The 18,183-nt window shown below is 27.6% G+C and overlaps 2 protein-coding genes across 5 annotated transcripts; both read left to right on the top strand.

Moving 5' to 3' along the window:
• The first annotated feature begins 4,966 nt into the window (after positions 1-4,966).
• LOC132917664 (zinc finger protein ZFP2-like) lies at positions 4,967-8,247 on the top strand. 3 transcript variants are annotated; one of them, XM_060978509.1, is made up of 5 exons: positions 4,982-5,238; positions 5,310-5,852; positions 6,362-6,529; positions 6,586-6,794; positions 6,879-8,247. In XM_060978509.1, the coding sequence occupies exons 2-5, from the start codon at positions 5,752-5,754 to the stop codon at positions 7,502-7,504; spliced, it is 1,104 nt and encodes a 367-aa protein (XP_060834492.1). In that variant the 5' UTR covers positions 4,982-5,238; positions 5,310-5,751; the 3' UTR covers positions 7,505-8,247. The 3 variants fall into 3 exon arrangements, with proteins under 3 accessions (XP_060834491.1, XP_060834490.1, XP_060834492.1); XM_060978508.1 differs by having other exon boundaries at positions 4,967-5,238; positions 6,598-8,247; XM_060978507.1 differs by having other exon boundaries at positions 4,980-5,238; positions 6,586-8,247.
• Positions 8,248-11,826: 3,579 nt separating this feature from the next.
• Positions 11,827-18,178, top strand: LOC132918461 (flap endonuclease 1). 2 transcript variants are annotated; one of them, XM_060979697.1, is made up of 9 exons: positions 11,827-11,962; positions 12,032-12,189; positions 13,514-13,616; positions 13,686-13,852; positions 13,916-14,025; positions 14,694-14,897; positions 14,972-15,190; positions 16,651-16,827; positions 17,901-18,178. In XM_060979697.1, exons 3-9 carry the CDS (start codon positions 13,540-13,542, stop codon positions 17,979-17,981), a joined length of 1,035 nt encoding a protein of 344 aa, XP_060835680.1. In that variant the 5' UTR covers positions 11,827-11,962; positions 12,032-12,189; positions 13,514-13,539; the 3' UTR covers positions 17,982-18,178. The 2 variants fall into 2 exon arrangements, with proteins under 2 accessions (XP_060835680.1, XP_060835679.1); XM_060979696.1 differs by lacking the exons at positions 11,827-11,962; positions 12,032-12,189 and adding an exon at positions 12,761-13,118.
• Positions 18,179-18,183: the final 5 nt, after the last annotated feature.

An 18,183-nucleotide genomic window follows, 5' to 3' on the forward strand; every position in this document is an offset into this window, starting at 1 on the left:
TAACCTAAATTACATTTTAAATAATACCTATTATCCTTGTTTTTTATCATGTGTCATAAAATATGAAATATAATATAGTACAAAGGTTGAGAAACACTGACACATAAAAAACACACATCATTGAAAAATCAATACATTCATAAATATTATATGTTATTATTTTATATTACATTATAATGTGGATGGGCCGATACCATTTGTTACCGATATCCGATACTCAGATATATGCTACCGATATAAAACTGATAACCGTCAATATAGGCTTATGAAAATATTAAAAAAACATTTTTGATAAAAAAAAAAAAAACCAGAGCCGATATTAAGATAGAACCAATACCACCTGCAGGTAACCTTCCTATAACTTTTATTTTTGTTATAGGAGATGATATTTTGCCTCAATTGTATTAGTTGTAATTATTTACAACACCAATAGGTATAATTAAGTACTATATAATTACGCCAAAATATAAAAATATAACATGTATTTTGCGCCACATTCAAAAATTAATTTTTATAATTTGCGCCACGTCAGAAAACGAAAAAAAAATATATTATAATCTGTGCCACCCTTTTAACTTCAATTGTTGGAATACATTTATTTATAATTTATATAATTTTACTATGACTGGTTTTATATGTTTTTTAAATAACCTACATGATTATTGATTACGCATAATGCCCTTTTATTTAGTTTTATGTGGCGCAAATTACATACGCTCTTTATTATAGGTAAAAAAATGTGTGTGAAATCTTATACAAATAATATTCAAATATTTGGTATAGATATATTTTTTTTATGAATTCCTAAATCCTAACTACAAAATAATTTGTAAATTTTCGAAAGTTAGATGAATTTTGTCAAAATTCTTACTAAACGTTTATACAATTGTGAAAATAAATTTTCGAAGTTTTTAATCAGTAAATAATAAGCAACTTATAAAGAACTTTGTATTACATTTTCAAGCATATTGACCCTGCAGTTTTTTATCGACATTTATAGAAAAAAACGGTTGGCAAGTGGGATTTGCTGTACATTGGTATCGAATGGGTCACATACTCACATCATTGTTTACGAAAAACGATTTTGTGCAAAAAGGGTCTATCAACCTATACTACTACTACTACTTTTTTTTTATCTGAATCTTCAGACCGGAGGAGGACTGCCTATGCTCTGATTTCCCACCGGTCCGCCATCGTTAATTTAACATAATAATTATTACAGTGACGACAAATACAATACGACTACCTTACTAATAAACAATACAAGACAATGCTATTCAAAAAAAATAAGAATATGGTACAAATGGTACAAAATATGGTTTTCGTATATACAAAATACAGTTATTATTAATACAATAATTACAATTTAATATAATTTTAGCAGCGCCCTGATATTTATCCGACCCGCAAGCTATGGCTGTCCATGATGGTCCCTTTGCCTCTGCTGATCCTCCTTCTCTTTAGTGCCCAATATATAAATGCGTGATATACCGTTCTGCAGAATCCCAGTTGTTTCAGATTTTTAGCATAATAGAGACTATAGACTCTAGAGTGACTTCCTCGCCAACTGAGTTCACCAGTTCTACACATTTGCTCTCCCATCAACCACATCTGAAGAGCGTGTATTCAGTGTTGTATATTGAGTCTCCACATGCCATGCAATACGGGTTTTGCACCCTCGTAAATTTATGTAAATATGCTTGGAAGTAGCCGTGACCTGTCAAGAACTGTGTCATGTAATAATCCGTCACCCCGTGTGTTCGGCTCGCCCAGCTCCTTACGTCCGATATTAGCCGCTTCGTCCACGCTCCAGTGGTGGAATCCTCATCCCATTCTTGCTGCCACCAGCTCTATATATTGTTATCTACCAATTGCCTTATAGTATCATTTGCGATACCATTAATTTGTAAACGCCGTAGCTCACACCGCGACCTCGTGCCATCAAGTGCACAGGGACAATGCACTACTACTACTACTACTACTACTACTACTACTACTACTATATACTACTAATTAATATTACTAATCTCTTTTATTTTAGAGATATGTTATAAATGATAGCAAATAACCGTTTTTAAAGGTACCTATAAATACATAGTACATAGCCATTGCAGACCCTCATTAACCATATAAGTTAGGTATTTAAATAATATTATATATATTATATAATATCTACCACATTTTTTTAACGTTCATTGCTAAAAAATTCAAAACTATATGAACCATAGTATTATTTCTATATCAACATAAATACATAATAGTATAATATTATATAATATTTATATCAATGAATTAATAATAACATAATAATTAAGGTTAATAAATAATATAATCCACATTCACAGCACTAATGTCAGATTGGCCGAGTGTTCTAAGGCGCCAGATTTAAGCTCTGGTTATCTATCAGTGAGTAATATTATATTATGTATGATAAATAATTTCATAAAATTGAAGTTAATTAAAAAAAAAATTTTAATAAAATATTCTAAGGAAAAACAACAGTGGCGTAACAAAGAGGGGATGGAGCATACGGTCACCGGCGGTCGCACCCGGGCCCGTTCGCATAGGCCATAGGGGACCGAACGCACCGAAATAATACAATTTTTTTAAATTAATTATTATGAAAAATGACCAGTAAATCATTTTTTTTTTTTAAATTAATTCAAAATTATACGATAATGCGATAATATAATATGATTGTTTATTACAATATGTTATGTTATAACTTATAAGTTATAAGGTTATTAACATTTAATATATTTTAATAAATGTAAATTTTAAGTCTAGGTTACAATTTTTCAAAATTTTAAATAATTTTTTTTGGATATTTCAAAAATGTTCATGCGTATTTTAAAATTTTGTTCGTATTGATTTTACCTTTATTAGATCTTATAATTAGATCTCTAATTATAATAAATAACAGTCTATGGCCCACAAAAAAAAGTTCTGATATCACATCACTCATCAGCATAGTATACCACTGAAAAATGTAGATTCAAATTAATTTGTGAACCTACAATAATGGCTAAAAATTGTAGTACGTACTACGTATAAACTTGATAGTCTATTTGAGTACATTCCAATGGCGCCTGTAAAATATAATTTTGTAGTTTTTACGTTTTAATAAATTCATTTTTGTTATAATTTAGAATTTAAAACCTAACGCCAGCTGGGATGTTGCCATACATATCAAATGTCATCCATAACCTTATACAACATCCGGTAGCTTCATTATTTGCACAACTCATAAAAAAAATAAATTCTATTAGAAATATTTTAAAATGATTTGTTTTTAAATTGAAGAAAATATAATGACCAAATACTTGTCTTCATGATAATTAATAGTTTTCGACAAAAGTTATAGTATAAAAAAAAATATAGGTACTTACTAGTTACTATATTATATATACCTATATGGTATACCTAATTATATGTTATTAATTTACTAAAATTATTATCTTTTATGTAATAACTTTACTATAAATATAATAAAAAAGGAAGTTTATAAGATAATAAATGTTACTCAGGAGTGGGTCACTGTTATGGATGTGTTAAATTTAAATTTAATAATATATTATTGAATACGAAAAATTAAAGTTTAGGAATTTTCGGCGCTGCCATTTCAGTGATACATAAACTTTTTGGCGATGCCGATTCGACGATAAAGACAAAATAGGCACAAGCTAAAGTTAAAATTAAATATCAAAGGTTAAGTTAGTTAAATAACATTTTAAACAAAATAAATGCATGCATGCATTTATTTAGATAAAAATAAATTTCTAAAAAATAATAATAATAAAATAAAATAATATATATTAAAAAAAAAACACTAGTTAATGTAAAATTAATATATCTAGTCAATATTTTATTTTAATGCTATATTATTACTAATAATATTAATAATAATAATTTATTAAATATTCCCCTGATAAATGTGGGAATATCATTTTTATCATATCTATCGACTAATTTAAAAATACGTTTTCCGTGTCTACATTTTTTTAACTTTTTCTGTGGACTATTACCCGTTACCGATTGTTCGTACTATTTATCCGTTCCTGCTTATAATTTGTTAATTTTACATAAACTGGTGATTTTAACATATTAACATATTTCTGTAAATATCGTAAAACTGTAAAAATAGATAATAATATCTTAAAATAAATCAATAATGTCAATACGTATAGTCAAATTCCAAAAAACTTCCCCCGGGGCATAGGTATGTTCCTTTTACCTTTTTAATGCGCTCCTAAACTCTATACAACAAATTACGATAGTCAAGTTATTAATTACTACCTACCATTTGCAAGGATTTCTATGATTTCAAACGACTTAACTACTTATCACACCTACCAAGCTATTTTCCCTACTTTTCGTATTGCACATTTTTCATAGTTACGTAGTAAACTAATAACCCATTGACTAATTTATAGCTTATATTGCTTAGTGCTTATTAGGTAGTCTATATTTAGTACTTACATTTTATCTTTTTATACTATATTACTACAAATTAATTGATAATGATAAACTTAGAATTTAATAATATAGGTAGTTAAAAACCATTATTTGATATTTATTTCTCAAATAAATAACAGATTTATAATAAAATTATTAATTAGATAGATGCACATGTTTTTCTTAAGGCATTTTTTTTTTTTTTATAATAGGTATTATACAATATTGAGAATTCGTAACCTAGGTAGGTACTTACTTATAAGTGTGATATACCACTTATACCACAGAATATAACAAATAATATAAATTAAAAATGATAAATATCAATATGGTCATAGTTTCATAATGTACAACTACCACTGCCTACCAGCCACGGATATAGATACTAGTATCTATATCCGTGCTACCAGCCTACCTATTATCATTTTTTTTATAGATATTAATGTATTATTATAACTTTATAAGTAATGTTTAATTAAGATCGTGAATTTATTAATATGCTAATAGATCTTAGGTACCATAAAACAATAATAATAATAATAACATACAGATTACAGATAATTGTATAAGATTTATAATACCTATCATATGATATATTACCAAAAAACAATATACCTATACATTTTCAAATTGAGTTTATTTTATATGAACTATTGAACGAATAACCGACTCAGCAAACGAATTACCCGTAAAACAATTTTTTTTTTCTGAGGTACCTTAGGTACCAAAACAAAAACCAATGGGAGCACCAACCGAACATAATATATGAATATGGCTTCGACAGTAAGTTCGATAGCTTTTGTGGTTTCCAAGATTATCGAGTACTAACTAACGCACTATCATTTTTTATTTAGGTAATATAGAAGATAGATATCTCAATTCATACCATTCATGGTTACAAGTTAGTAGTTACAACTACTGCTGGTACAACAGAACGCCCGACTCGGTTCTTATCAAAAATACGCCGAGTCGGTTTTATTGTTTATATACGATATGATTATGATACCTATACATGAAATTATGCGAATTTTACACAAAATTCAAAACTGTCTTCATTGGCAACATTTTTTTAATTTTATGAAATTATTATTTTTTATCCACAAGTAACCATTTTCCGATTTTTTATACTCAATATATACTGTGTACGTGTGTTGTACTATTCATCATTAAGGAATATACAATATTCGTATATACATAGTTTGTTTTGTCTATCAATGCTGCATAATATGTTTTTGTGTTCTATATTTGAAATAGTCTTATAATGAAATCTCGTTATTAAATTAGTCAACTGCGAGTATGGAAACCAATCATCCAGTGTCGACGACGCGGGTTGATGCCATGGATAATATCAAACACGATCGTTCTGTAAACCACGGCTCTCTGATTAATAATATCAGGTAAAAATTATGTATTCAGTGTAAAAAAATTGGGACTAACTAATAATAGTAGGAACCTGTATTCTATTTATTTTTTTTATGTATCTTTCAATAAAATTTAGTCCTTCAAGTTTAGAGGTCAGAAAATAATTTACATTGTCTATTATCAATTAGGTATTGTTATTTATTGAACCAATAGTCAAATACTAGTCTCTTGAATAAGATTTAGTGACCCATGATTGGTCCATTAAGTTTTAATATTAAACTTTAGATTAAATTAATCAAATTTTTATACAATACAGTATTAGAATCTTCTCAGTGTTATACCTATTATAATTAAAGTTTATTACAGTCTTTAAATGTATTATTTTAGATTTTTAACGTTTTAACAATTTATTTTATTACTATACATTTTAATTAGGTAATCATGGTATGATATTATAATATATGAAGATTAAAATATGTATACTTTAATAACGATTATTTATAAAAATAAATTACTCACAAGTATATTCTTGTTCTATTTACAGTCATATGCCAACATTTGGTCTACCAGCTAATGCCTATGAATTAAATTCCAGTGCAAGATTAACTATAAGATTTGATAGAGAAATGTTCAACAGTAGTCTATTTGAGAGTGAAATAGAAATCAGTCCGGCATTTCGATTTAATAGAAATGATTTATTCAGACCTCCGCAGTAAGATATAAATAAATTATAGTTTTTTTTAACTATTATCTAATTTTATTGAATAGTTTTGATTTCAGTCATAGAAGTAGCACATTATTGAATGGCCAATTCTCTACACCCAAGGAACTAGTTCAAAATTTAAATACCAAAAAGCATTTACATGAGTTTGGGTTGAAAAAAGCCGAGGTCAAAGCCAAACTGTTTAAATGTGATGTGTGCAAAAAGTCATTCTCTAGTTCTGGTGGATTGACTGTCCATTACAGAACACATACAGGTAACAAACCTTTCAAATGTGATTTATGTAATAAAACTTTTTCAAATTCAAGTCATTACAATTACCACATGCGTGTACATTCAGGAGATAAACCATTTAAATGCCATGTGTGCAACAAAGAATATTCTTGTGCTAATGGTATCTTATACCATCAGAGAACCCATCACTTTTTACAAGATACAAAACCGCTAAAATGTGATGTATGTGACAAACTGTTCTCCAGTATTGGTGGTCTGACTGTTCACTATCGCTCTCACACTGGTGACCGCCCATTTAAGTGTGACGTGTGTTTTAAAACATTTACTAGTTCCAGTCACTGCAAGTATCATCAGAAGACTCATTCACAGTTGATTACAAAAAAAACCTTGAAATGTGATGTTTGTAACAAATTGTTCTCCAGTTCCGGTGGCCTTGTAGTTCATTACAGAATGCATACTGGTGATCGTCCATTCAAATGTGAAGTTTGCTTCAAATCATTTACCAGTTCCAGTCATTTCAAGTATCACCAAAAATCACATGTGATTTCAAATGATAAAAAAACATTGAAGTGTGATGTATGTGATAAATTATTTTCTAGTGCTGGTGGTCTAGTTGTTCATTACCGTACACATACTGGTCACAGACCATTCAAATGTGACATTTGCTTAAAATCTTTTACAAGCTCAAGTCATTTCAAATATCACCAAAAAACCCACATGGTTAATGTTTAATGTAGCTTAAATACATTTTAGTTAAGAGAAAATAATTACTTATTAGGTTATTATATTTATATTTTGAAATGCTTACTTTTTAGTTCAGTAAATATATTATTAGTTTTATATAAAACTTCTTTCCTATACTCAGTGTATACTATAATATTTGTTTTGTTTATAATTAGTACAGAATCAATATTTTAAGGCTTTTCTTTTATTACTCATTTTTGTTTGAGTTTATTTTAACTATATTAATATTTAAATATAAAAATTAAATATTTCATAAATATAATTTATTTGTCGTGTAAAAATTGTATCAAGTATCAATTTATTTGTAGTTTATGAGTAATTTTACTTTTTTTCAGTAAACATAATATTTATTTTATATCTAATCATTGTATTATGTAAAATAAGAATTATTTGACATTGTACATCTGTCAATGTTTCATTGTTTGTAATGTTGAACGTTCTGTCTCTAAAAATCTGTATACCAAATTCACATTGATCAAATCTTTTTAAAGCAAAATATTATAAATTGTTCAATTATCATTCAATATTAATGATAATGTTCAATTGTTTATACTGAATGTACATCTACATTATTAAATTTGAATTGATTGCTCATTGAAATTTTATTAATTTTATTGTTTTGAAAGGAATGACTTAAAAATGATATTTTAATTTCTCCATTCTTACCATTTTTTTAGTATTTTGCTTTTTTCTTTAAATTAAACAAATTAAAATTCTAATTCATTGTTTTATTTACTGTTTATTATGTATTGCATACCTATTTGTCTAGATTGTTATCATAAGGCCACGGATTTATATGTATTTGCATGTTTTTTCTGAACAGTCCAAAAAATAGCTAGGTAAGCTACAAGTTTGATTTGTAGTCAATACAGTGGCAGCGCCAGGGGAGGCCCACCTTAAAAAGTCAATTACTAAATAGCAGCTAGGTAGGTTAGGTTAGGTATTATATTAACATAATTTTTTAAGTATATAAACAGTGTTTACATCAATAGATGTTTTATTAGAGAAAAATACTATTTATACATGTTTAGAAATTATTGTTTTAGTAAGTTTACGCGACAAAGAAATAACCTAATGGTGATTTGACCACTCCTCCCTTGCAAAAGTGCCTGTCATCACTTTTATTTTTATATATATCAAGTTAACATATTGCCCCCCTAAAAAATCTTGGGCTTAGCCCTGGCCCACCTAGTACTAAAATTTTGGCGCCGCCACTGAGTCAATAGATCCGAAATATAAAGTTTTATTTTGCATTTTTCGACATGTAATGACTGTAGTATATATTTCTGTATTTTACGATTTTTTATTGCATTTATACGGGTTTTAAATGCATAATAATTATTTATTTATTTTAATTAAAATAACATATTTATAGTCCGTGTAATTTGTCGAAATCATTTTTTTATCTTTTATGAGACCTATGAGGACAAGTAGTAATCTATTATTGAGTAAATTTTAGTGAATCATACATTATTTGTGTTTTTCATGATCCGAGTGTGCGTACTTTCATTCAATTTTATTTATTTATATTTAAAATGCCGAAAAATTGTTATTTTATATTGTATATTTCTATAAAATAAGAGCATAAATGCATATTTTATAGTGCATATTTCTGAGGTTTTTAGAGCATATAAATCCGGGCCCTAGTTATCATATATCTAAAAACAAAATATCAATTGTGCTGTATAGATAGTATAATAAAATCCCTACTAAGATAAAATCTATCAATGTCACAAAATAAAAGTTCATAAATACACAATAACAATAATTTCGTTAAATTTTAGATTCTAATAAACTGAATGATAAATAGACCCACTGTCCGGCCACTGATGGTATTGGTTTTACGACAAAAAATGTGTGTTTTTTCTAATCCATAGTCTTTAATCCTTTCTCTTTGTATTATTAGTTATTACATATTAGTTGTAGTCTGTGTTTTTACTATCTGTTATATCATGTTTATTTAAAAAAAATCTCAAATCTAAAACTAGTAAAACTTTAAGTTTGGTTCTCGTTCTCGCACCTAATTCGATATAATTAATATTAGTTAATACATTAACTTTGTGAGTTTGTGACGTCAAAATAATCATTTTTAAAATAATCACATTATCATAAAATGTTACGCTTATTTATTTTTTTAAAAGCGTTTAAAATTATAATTTTCAAGAAAATTCAATCAAATCCTGAAAATTTGCAAATTAATTTGTAGTTGTTAAAAATTCATAACATTTTAAATATTCATAACATCCTAGATTTGAAAATTTAGTAAAAAGTTTCTCATAAATTATCATTACGGGTTTTGAAAAAAAATCTTAACGTAATTCGTAGGTAATTCCAAATATGTATTTTTTATAAACGCCTGAACCTTGACGAAATAGAATATAAGCTAGGTAATTCACGTGTACACAAACTATTTTCTTAATTTATTGTTATTCAAAAATAAGTATCCGTAGATACTAGAACTAGATAGATATTTGAAATGTTCATTGTTTACCAAAACCAAATATTTATATAATTATTTTCTAGACACGTAAATTAACTGTAATTTGTAGGTAATGGGTACCTAGGTATGTGTTATATTGTTATTGTGTATTTATAATTTATTTTATATTTTATACCATATTGTCCATATTATCATATAAGTATTCATATTTCAATAGGTATTTGTATATATTATTACTCAAGGTAAAATGAATTACTAAAATAGTTTATATAACAATACATTATGTGTATAATAGTTATATTAATGTTACCAGCCTTTACTGATAGATGACAGTACGAGATCTAGAGGTGGCGATCCGGGGCGCTAATCATATTATAGAGGGGCACAGATTTCAAATTTTAAACTCATACTTTTCTTTTATTTAGAGGTATCTGGTACATACAAATATATAAGTGTGGCATATGAGAGAGATTAGAGTGAGCTAACTGAGCTAATTTTATACTTTGCCCCGGGTAAAAAATGTACTATAGTCTGTAGTCCAGCGAGACGCGAAAGAACGCGCCGATTCTGCGCATCCCCCCCGCGTCACCATGCTATCAAAACTTGTTCACTTATTGCATAGACCTTAATGGTCCCTTATATTCAATATAAGGTCTATAACTTAAATCCCGGGAAAAAGTACACGGTAAAAAGTCCGACCAGAAAATAATTATACGGAAAAAAAAGTCCGGTTTGATTTATTGTTCATATAATCATATATCATATATGATTTGTATGATGTAATAATAATTTAATATTTATTTAATTTAAAACATTAAAGATTAAACTACAAATAATTAGTTAATAATAATAAAAAAAATAACTAAAACTAACATTTATATCGTTCCAACTCTTAAATGGCTTTAAAAATTACTACTTCTTCCATTTTGATGTGAATATTTCGATGCCATAGATTAGTATATCGTATTTTCGATGCGAATAACTACGAATGTGGACGACTGGATTTCTATGCATTATCGTAACATCAATTTTATATAATATGATATATATTGGGGAATTCATACTTTATCTTATAATACAGATTAATTGTGCTATCTTTATTACCGTACCTTCTAATACACATGATTTTTCTATCTATCTTATCTTCTATTTCTGTATAGATTTTATAACGACGTTTTTTCCGTATAATTATTTTCTGGTCGGACTTTTTTTCCGTGTACTTTTTGTCCGACTCCCCTATGACTTATTGCTAGGTACTATCATTGGGGAATACGGTGAATGCGCAGAAAAACTGATTTTGATCGGTTTGCGGCGTGTTCTCTCGCTGGACAGAGTATAGATCTGGCTCTGTACCTATATATTGACAGTCCTTCTCTATTAAGAATCGATTTTTTCGTAAGCAATAATTAATTATTGAATATTTGAATTCAAATTTAACACATCCATTAGGTACTTCAGAAATCTACTCAATGACTAATTTAGTAATTTACTAGTTAAATTTGAATTTGAGTAGTCATTTCCTACAACTATTAACTATATATAGACTCATATCTCAGTGGCATAAATATCAAGAAAATTAAAAAGTTATTTTCATTTTTAATGGTGTATGAAAATCGCTACAAAAATCTTGGCATAAGTCTACTGTCTAGTTTAGCGGCCACGCGAATTTTTCGATTTTTTTTTTCGGAAACCTATGTATTTCAACGAGTTTAAAACGATGGTATAAAAATACATTTGCGGAAATCATTAGTTTTGAAGTTATAGACTTACGAAGTTCACGATTTTCGGTGTTTTACTCAGGCGCGTGACGGGATATTTTCGATTTGCGGAGCAAAGCGATTGCACCGAGGAGCAAAACGTGTTATCACTGCACATACTATACGACATATTCATAACTTACCCAGTGATTTACTTGAGGTTCTGTTGCATAGCAAGTCGAGGGATATTTTTTTGTTTTTGTTTTTACATTGAAAACCATACAAGGATACAGGTCACACTGTCAAAAAGTAAAACCAATTTTATATTTTATATTTTATTTTAAAACTAAAAAAAAATTGTTTGTGATTCGTCTCCAGATCTCAGAGCCGGTTCCAGATTCCGACTCTGCAGACTCAACAGAAGTATCGCTTCTAACTCCATCGACAGGGTCGTATACTACGGAACACAACCGGAAAAACTCTGCTAGAGGGTCAACATGTAACCGACACGATTTTAAAAACATATACTTTGTCAAGTAGGTACCATGCGTAGAAACGTTTTTTACGAAAAAAAGTGAAAAATTCGTGTGGCCACTAAACTAGATTAAACTAGTGTATAATTTCAAAACTAATGATTTCGGCAAATTAATTTTATATACCATCGTTGAAAACTCGTTAAAATACATAGGTTAAAAAGGAAAAAAAATTCGAAAAATTCGCGTGGCCGCTAAACTAGATTTGTTCCTTTTAATTTTAAATTGTATTTTACAAAAATTGATCAGCCCCCCCCCCCCTGAAAAATCCTGGTTACACCACTGTCACAGCTGCTATACAGAGCAGAATTATAGATTTAGTCACGAATTAAAATATACTATATTATATATATTTTTAATATTATATATTATAGTATATTTTAATTCGTGGATATAGTAGTCAGTTTCCCTCTTTTTTTTTCAATGATTATTTCTTCCTTGGTTTTTTTTCAATGTATGTATATTATGTTGGTTATAAAAACTATTTATCATGACATAACCTCAAAAAATGATCATCTCTAATCATGATTTTGTATTTTTACCGCTAAAATATTTCTGTAATTTGTATTTATTTACTATTATATTATGTACTTTTTTTAATAGTGTACAAGTGTACTGCTTCAACTGACTATTGTGTGTTTGTGTTACGAGTGTTACGAATTTTTCGACTTTTTCACTTTTCACACAAGTTTCAGTTATATTTTCTATGTATGATTTAAGAATTTAATAGTTAATTCAGTATTTCATCTATAGACCTATATTGTCATTTGAATACTTCTTTGAATGCTAGTAAAATAACCACATTTTCCACAAAAATAGTGAAATTTAGTTCTATAAAAAAAAATCTGTTATGGGTATTACTGGTTTAGCGAAACTTATAGCGGACATTGCTCCAAATGCCATCAAAGAAAATGAAATTAAAAATCATTTTGGTAAGTTATTATATATTATATATTAATTAACAAACAGTTTGAATATAAAGTAATCGCAATATTATTTATAATAATAATAATAATATATTTAATTCCATCAACAAATATACATAACAATGTAAGAATATTTAATATTAATTAAAAAATAAATGCTGGATGTTAGAGGAGAAAGATTCTAAACTAAGAATAATTTTTACTTAAAATTAAGTAAATAAGAAAATTATTTAATAGATCGGCTTGTGTAATATTGGAAATAAAAACATATTAAAATAAAGTATTCATATAATTCTTTTACGTATAGAAATTTTTGAATTAATAATTAAATATTATACACGTAATATAATCTTGATTATGCTATTGATCTTATATTTAATAATATACATGGTTGATTTTAGGCCGAAAAATTGCGATTGACGCTTCAATGAGTCTTTATCAGTTTTTGATTGCAGTTCGCAGTGAGGGAGCACAACTGACAAGCGCTGATGGCGAAACTACTAGGTATTTATTAATATCAAACATTATAATATATAATAAAATCAATTAAATATCGGTATATTTTTGTCCCAGTCATATTATGGGTACATTCTATCGTACAATAAGACTTTTAGAAAATGGTATTAAACCAGTATATGTATTTGATGGTAAGCCACCTCAAATGAAATCATCAGAATTAGAAAAACGGGCTGATAGAAGGCAGGAAGCACAAAAATCATTAGAAAAAGCAGAAGAAGCCGGTATTGTTGCATACTGTTATGGGTTAAATTATATATATCTAATTTTGACTTACTGTTTTGTAGGTGATGCTACTGGAATTGATAAATTCAGTAAACGATTGGTAAAAGTAACATCAATTCATACGACCGAATGCAAAGAACTGCTAAAATTAATGGGAGTTCCTTTTGTGGAAGTATGTCTCACATTTATATACCTTATTAATATGTCTTGTGCTTCCCGAAAGGTTTGACGGTCAAAAAATTACAATCATACCATGTGCGATCTAAAACTTTATTTTTATGACTTGTAATTTTTTTTTGTCTATCTAAGTACTATTGGAAGGATATATTATGTAAACTTTTTCAGTATGTAAACTATTGTATACTACTAAGTAGAAAGTCTTGGCTTGAATTTTGATGTCTTGTCATATACCTACTACATATTGCTACACCCCTGAATTTTATAGTCGAGGACTATTTGGTTGCACTTTCTATATTACCCAGTGGCACCAAACTCTATGTTAATGTAGGACAATTGTCCTACATATAAAATTGTTGGTGGGTGGGTGGGTGGTAGATATCCATCACCACAAAGTTTCATGCAAACATTATATTATTATCTGGGAGAATGTATGATTTTACTTCGACGCCACTGATATTACCTCATTTTATTGAAAAGTTTGACAGCATATTGTTGTTAGTTCTCAAATCTATTGTTTTACAAACTTGAAACTTCTAACCTGAAAAATATTTTACTTTTTAATATAAAGAGTTCTATAATAATCAAATAATAATGTTCTGTCTTTTAGTCATAATACAGTTATAGTTATTAAATATCAATGTGAGTTTATTTATTTTATAGGCTCCATGTGAGGCTGAAGCGCAGTGTGCTGCTATGGTAAAAGCTGGTAAAGTGTATGCCACTGCTACTGAAGATATGGACGCCTTAACATTTGGTTCTCCAGTATTACTACGTCATATGACATTCAGCGAAGCCAGAAAAATGCCAATTCAAGAATTTCAATTAGATTCAGTGTTGGAAACAATGGAAATGTCTAGAGATGAAGTAATTTTAGTTAAAAATAATTTTTTTTATTGCTAACTCAAATATAAATGTTTATAATATATTTATATTTTTAGTTCATAGATCTGTGTATACTGTTGGGATGTGATTACTGTAACAGTATCAAAGGGGTTGGACCAAAACGAGCTATTGAGTTAATGCGGCAATACAGATCATTAGAAAACATTATTGAAAATTTAGATACTAAAAAATATCAAGTACCTGAAAATTGGCCATTTAAGGAAGCTAGACGGTTATTTATTGAACCAGAGATAAGAGATCCTGAGACTATAGATGTAATATTTTATTTTATTTTATTTTATTTTATTTATAAATACAGAAAAATCCCCCCAAAAAATGAGGTTAAATATATATAATGATAAATCGATAAGTTGATACAATGTACATAAATTAATCGACATATACAAGTTAAAGCAGAAATGTGGGGTTATAGTTTGTGTTAGCCAAATAATTATTATTACCACATCGAACGGTACATGTGAACAGGTAAAGAAAAATGTTACATTGAAAATTATGATGGCTAAAAGAATTAAAGAGTTAAATTTACCTGCTGGAGATATAAATATTATTAGCAGAACTTGAGAGATAGAGGAAATCTTATATCAGGATGTAATTTGATTGAAGGACAATGGATGTCTAGCTTAGACAATATCATATGTAAGATATGTTTTTGAACTCTTTTAATCCTATTAAAGGTGTTCATTACGGAGCTTTCAACTTGGCACGATGAGCAGAATTTATGATTAAGGTTAACATAAGAGGTAATTAGTGAAGTATCTAAATTAAGATGAGCGGGATAGTAGACCAAAATTTTGTGTAGTATCTCTATACCGACTTGACTGTGCTCATCTAAACTTTAAATACTCATAAACTACTTGTCCAAAATTCAATTTTTATTTATTGAATAACTTTAAAAAATATTCTGCTTTATAATAAGGAATAATGCATGTCAAAAAAAAAAAAAATTATACAGTGAGTTCCGCTTAATGTGATCAATGATTATATTGGTTCAGATCATTTTGATTCTATTAACTGGTTGATTCCATAAAATTTTTTTTTTATGAGTTTATATTTATGTACTTATGTTTAAAATTAGATTAAAATAAAATAAAGTGATGAATCTATCTATTTTTGATTGTACTTGAGAATATACTAATTTCATTTTCATATTAGCCTGAAATTACAATCCATATTCAGTTAATATATTTTATACATGATTTTTAATTATTTAAAAATACATAAATAATAATGTATGTACATATTTTACCTGTAACTTTTGGAACAACGTGAAAAAAGTATTGTTTTGGACATATTTTTGTATAGCTCCTTTTAACTTTTTCAAAACAATTCTTGTTTCTTTTTAGTGAAAGTTTGAAATATCATTAAAACGATAAGATTGTTTTTAAAAATGATTCAATTATTTGGTACTTGGTGATTCTAATAAAAGGTTAATTTAACATTAGTAACATAAGAACTGGTTTGGGATTTTCAATTTTAATTCCAATAAACGGTTAATTCTATAAACTAGTGATCACATTAAGCGGAACTCACTGTAGTAAAAAATATTACTTTATATTATTTTTAACTTAAAATTATGTAATAAAAAAAAAATTATAGCTTGAAATTACGAGTATCTTACTAACATATGAATCACCCAATGTTAAATTCTTTTTTTTCCCCATAAAACTCATTAATATAAAGTTATAACTATATTTACATTTTAATGAACAATTAGTTAAAATGGATGGATCCAGATGAAGAAGGATTAGTCAAATTTTTATGTGGTGATAGAGGATTTAATGAAGATAGAGTAAGAAATGGAGCTAAGAAGTTAATCAAGGCACGATCTGGTACAACTCAAGGCAGGTTGGATTCATTTTTTGCATTCTCTTCAACGCCAAATAAACGTAAAGTAAGTTGACTTAACGTATTTATAGAAACATTAATATTTATACAGTAAATTCCTGTTACAACAAATATCAATACAACGAAAAATCCCGTTATAATGAAAAAAATTCGGTCCCCTGGAGTTTGTTGTAACGGGATTTTACTGTACAAAGTTTTTAAAAGTATATTTTAAATCATGTTCAGGATTGTAAATTATAAAGTTACAGATAATAAATATATTTATTGTATTCAGTAACTATTTTTAGTAGTAGCTTAATCAATATTCATTAACTATTAACTATATAATATACTCTGTTTCATTTAGGATTTTCATACATTTAGCTAGGCCACACTCCTCAATATTTCGATTTTTGTCATTAGCTTTTATTCAAATAGGTTAGGTTAGGTTAGCCTACAACCAAAAAAAAACCTTTGCAAGCTAGATGATTGTTGGAATTATAACATATAGTGAAAACTCTTTGTAACAAATCTGAAGGGATTAAGAGATTTCTTTCGTTAAAGAGAGTTTTTGTAATAGAGGGTTTAAAAAAAAAACAACATTTTTGTTAGAAATTACATTGATAATAAAATGAATATATGTATTCGATATCGATAATAACGGTATTATTACGAGATTCATAGTAGATAATGAAAGAATGTAATCGTTCTTGGAAATTTCGCCATTTTTGCCGATTACTTTTATAATTTATAATATGATAACAGGTTAATTATTATGTTATGAAACATAAAATATTGTTTTTTTTATTGAGAGTGACTATACATTATAGAGAATGAATTGAATAATGGGTTATAAAGCAAACCAACCATTATTATGTAATGTTTATGTTTTATAGAGTTTCTCGTTGTAAAGAGTTTTCACTGTAATGCAATCAGAGTATGTTAACTACTGGCATGCCCAGATGTCAGCTGGCAGTCATTCTTGCCTCTTATATTAGACAGAGTTTACATATATAATTGTATAATTTTTATTTTACTAAATATACATTTTTTATGTATACCAAATTTATAAATTATTTTGTTAATTTTATCATCTAATATATAATAAATAACTGTACATAATGTATTTTTTATTTTTAGGCTGAGGAAGCAAAAGCAGCAGCAGAAGCCAGCAAGAAAGCAAAGAAGGGAAATTACAGCAAACGGGGTAGACCAAAATAAATGACTAGAATTTTATTTGTTTATTATTTTATTTTTTTGTAATTTAATAATTAGATTTAAACCAGAGATTTACTCTCTTAGACTTATTTCGCTAGCTCTATAAATTCAACAGATTTTCAGTTTATAAGCTACTTAAGTTTACTCTTATATTTAATATATAAAAGGTTTTTTGGCAATAAAAGATCTTTTTTTCAAAATTTTA

The sequence above is a fragment of the Rhopalosiphum padi genome, chromosome 1 (assembly GCF_020882245.1).
Source record: "Rhopalosiphum padi isolate XX-2018 chromosome 1, ASM2088224v1, whole genome shotgun sequence".
NCBI classification, from domain to species: Eukaryota; Metazoa; Arthropoda; class Insecta; order Hemiptera; family Aphididae; genus Rhopalosiphum; species Rhopalosiphum padi.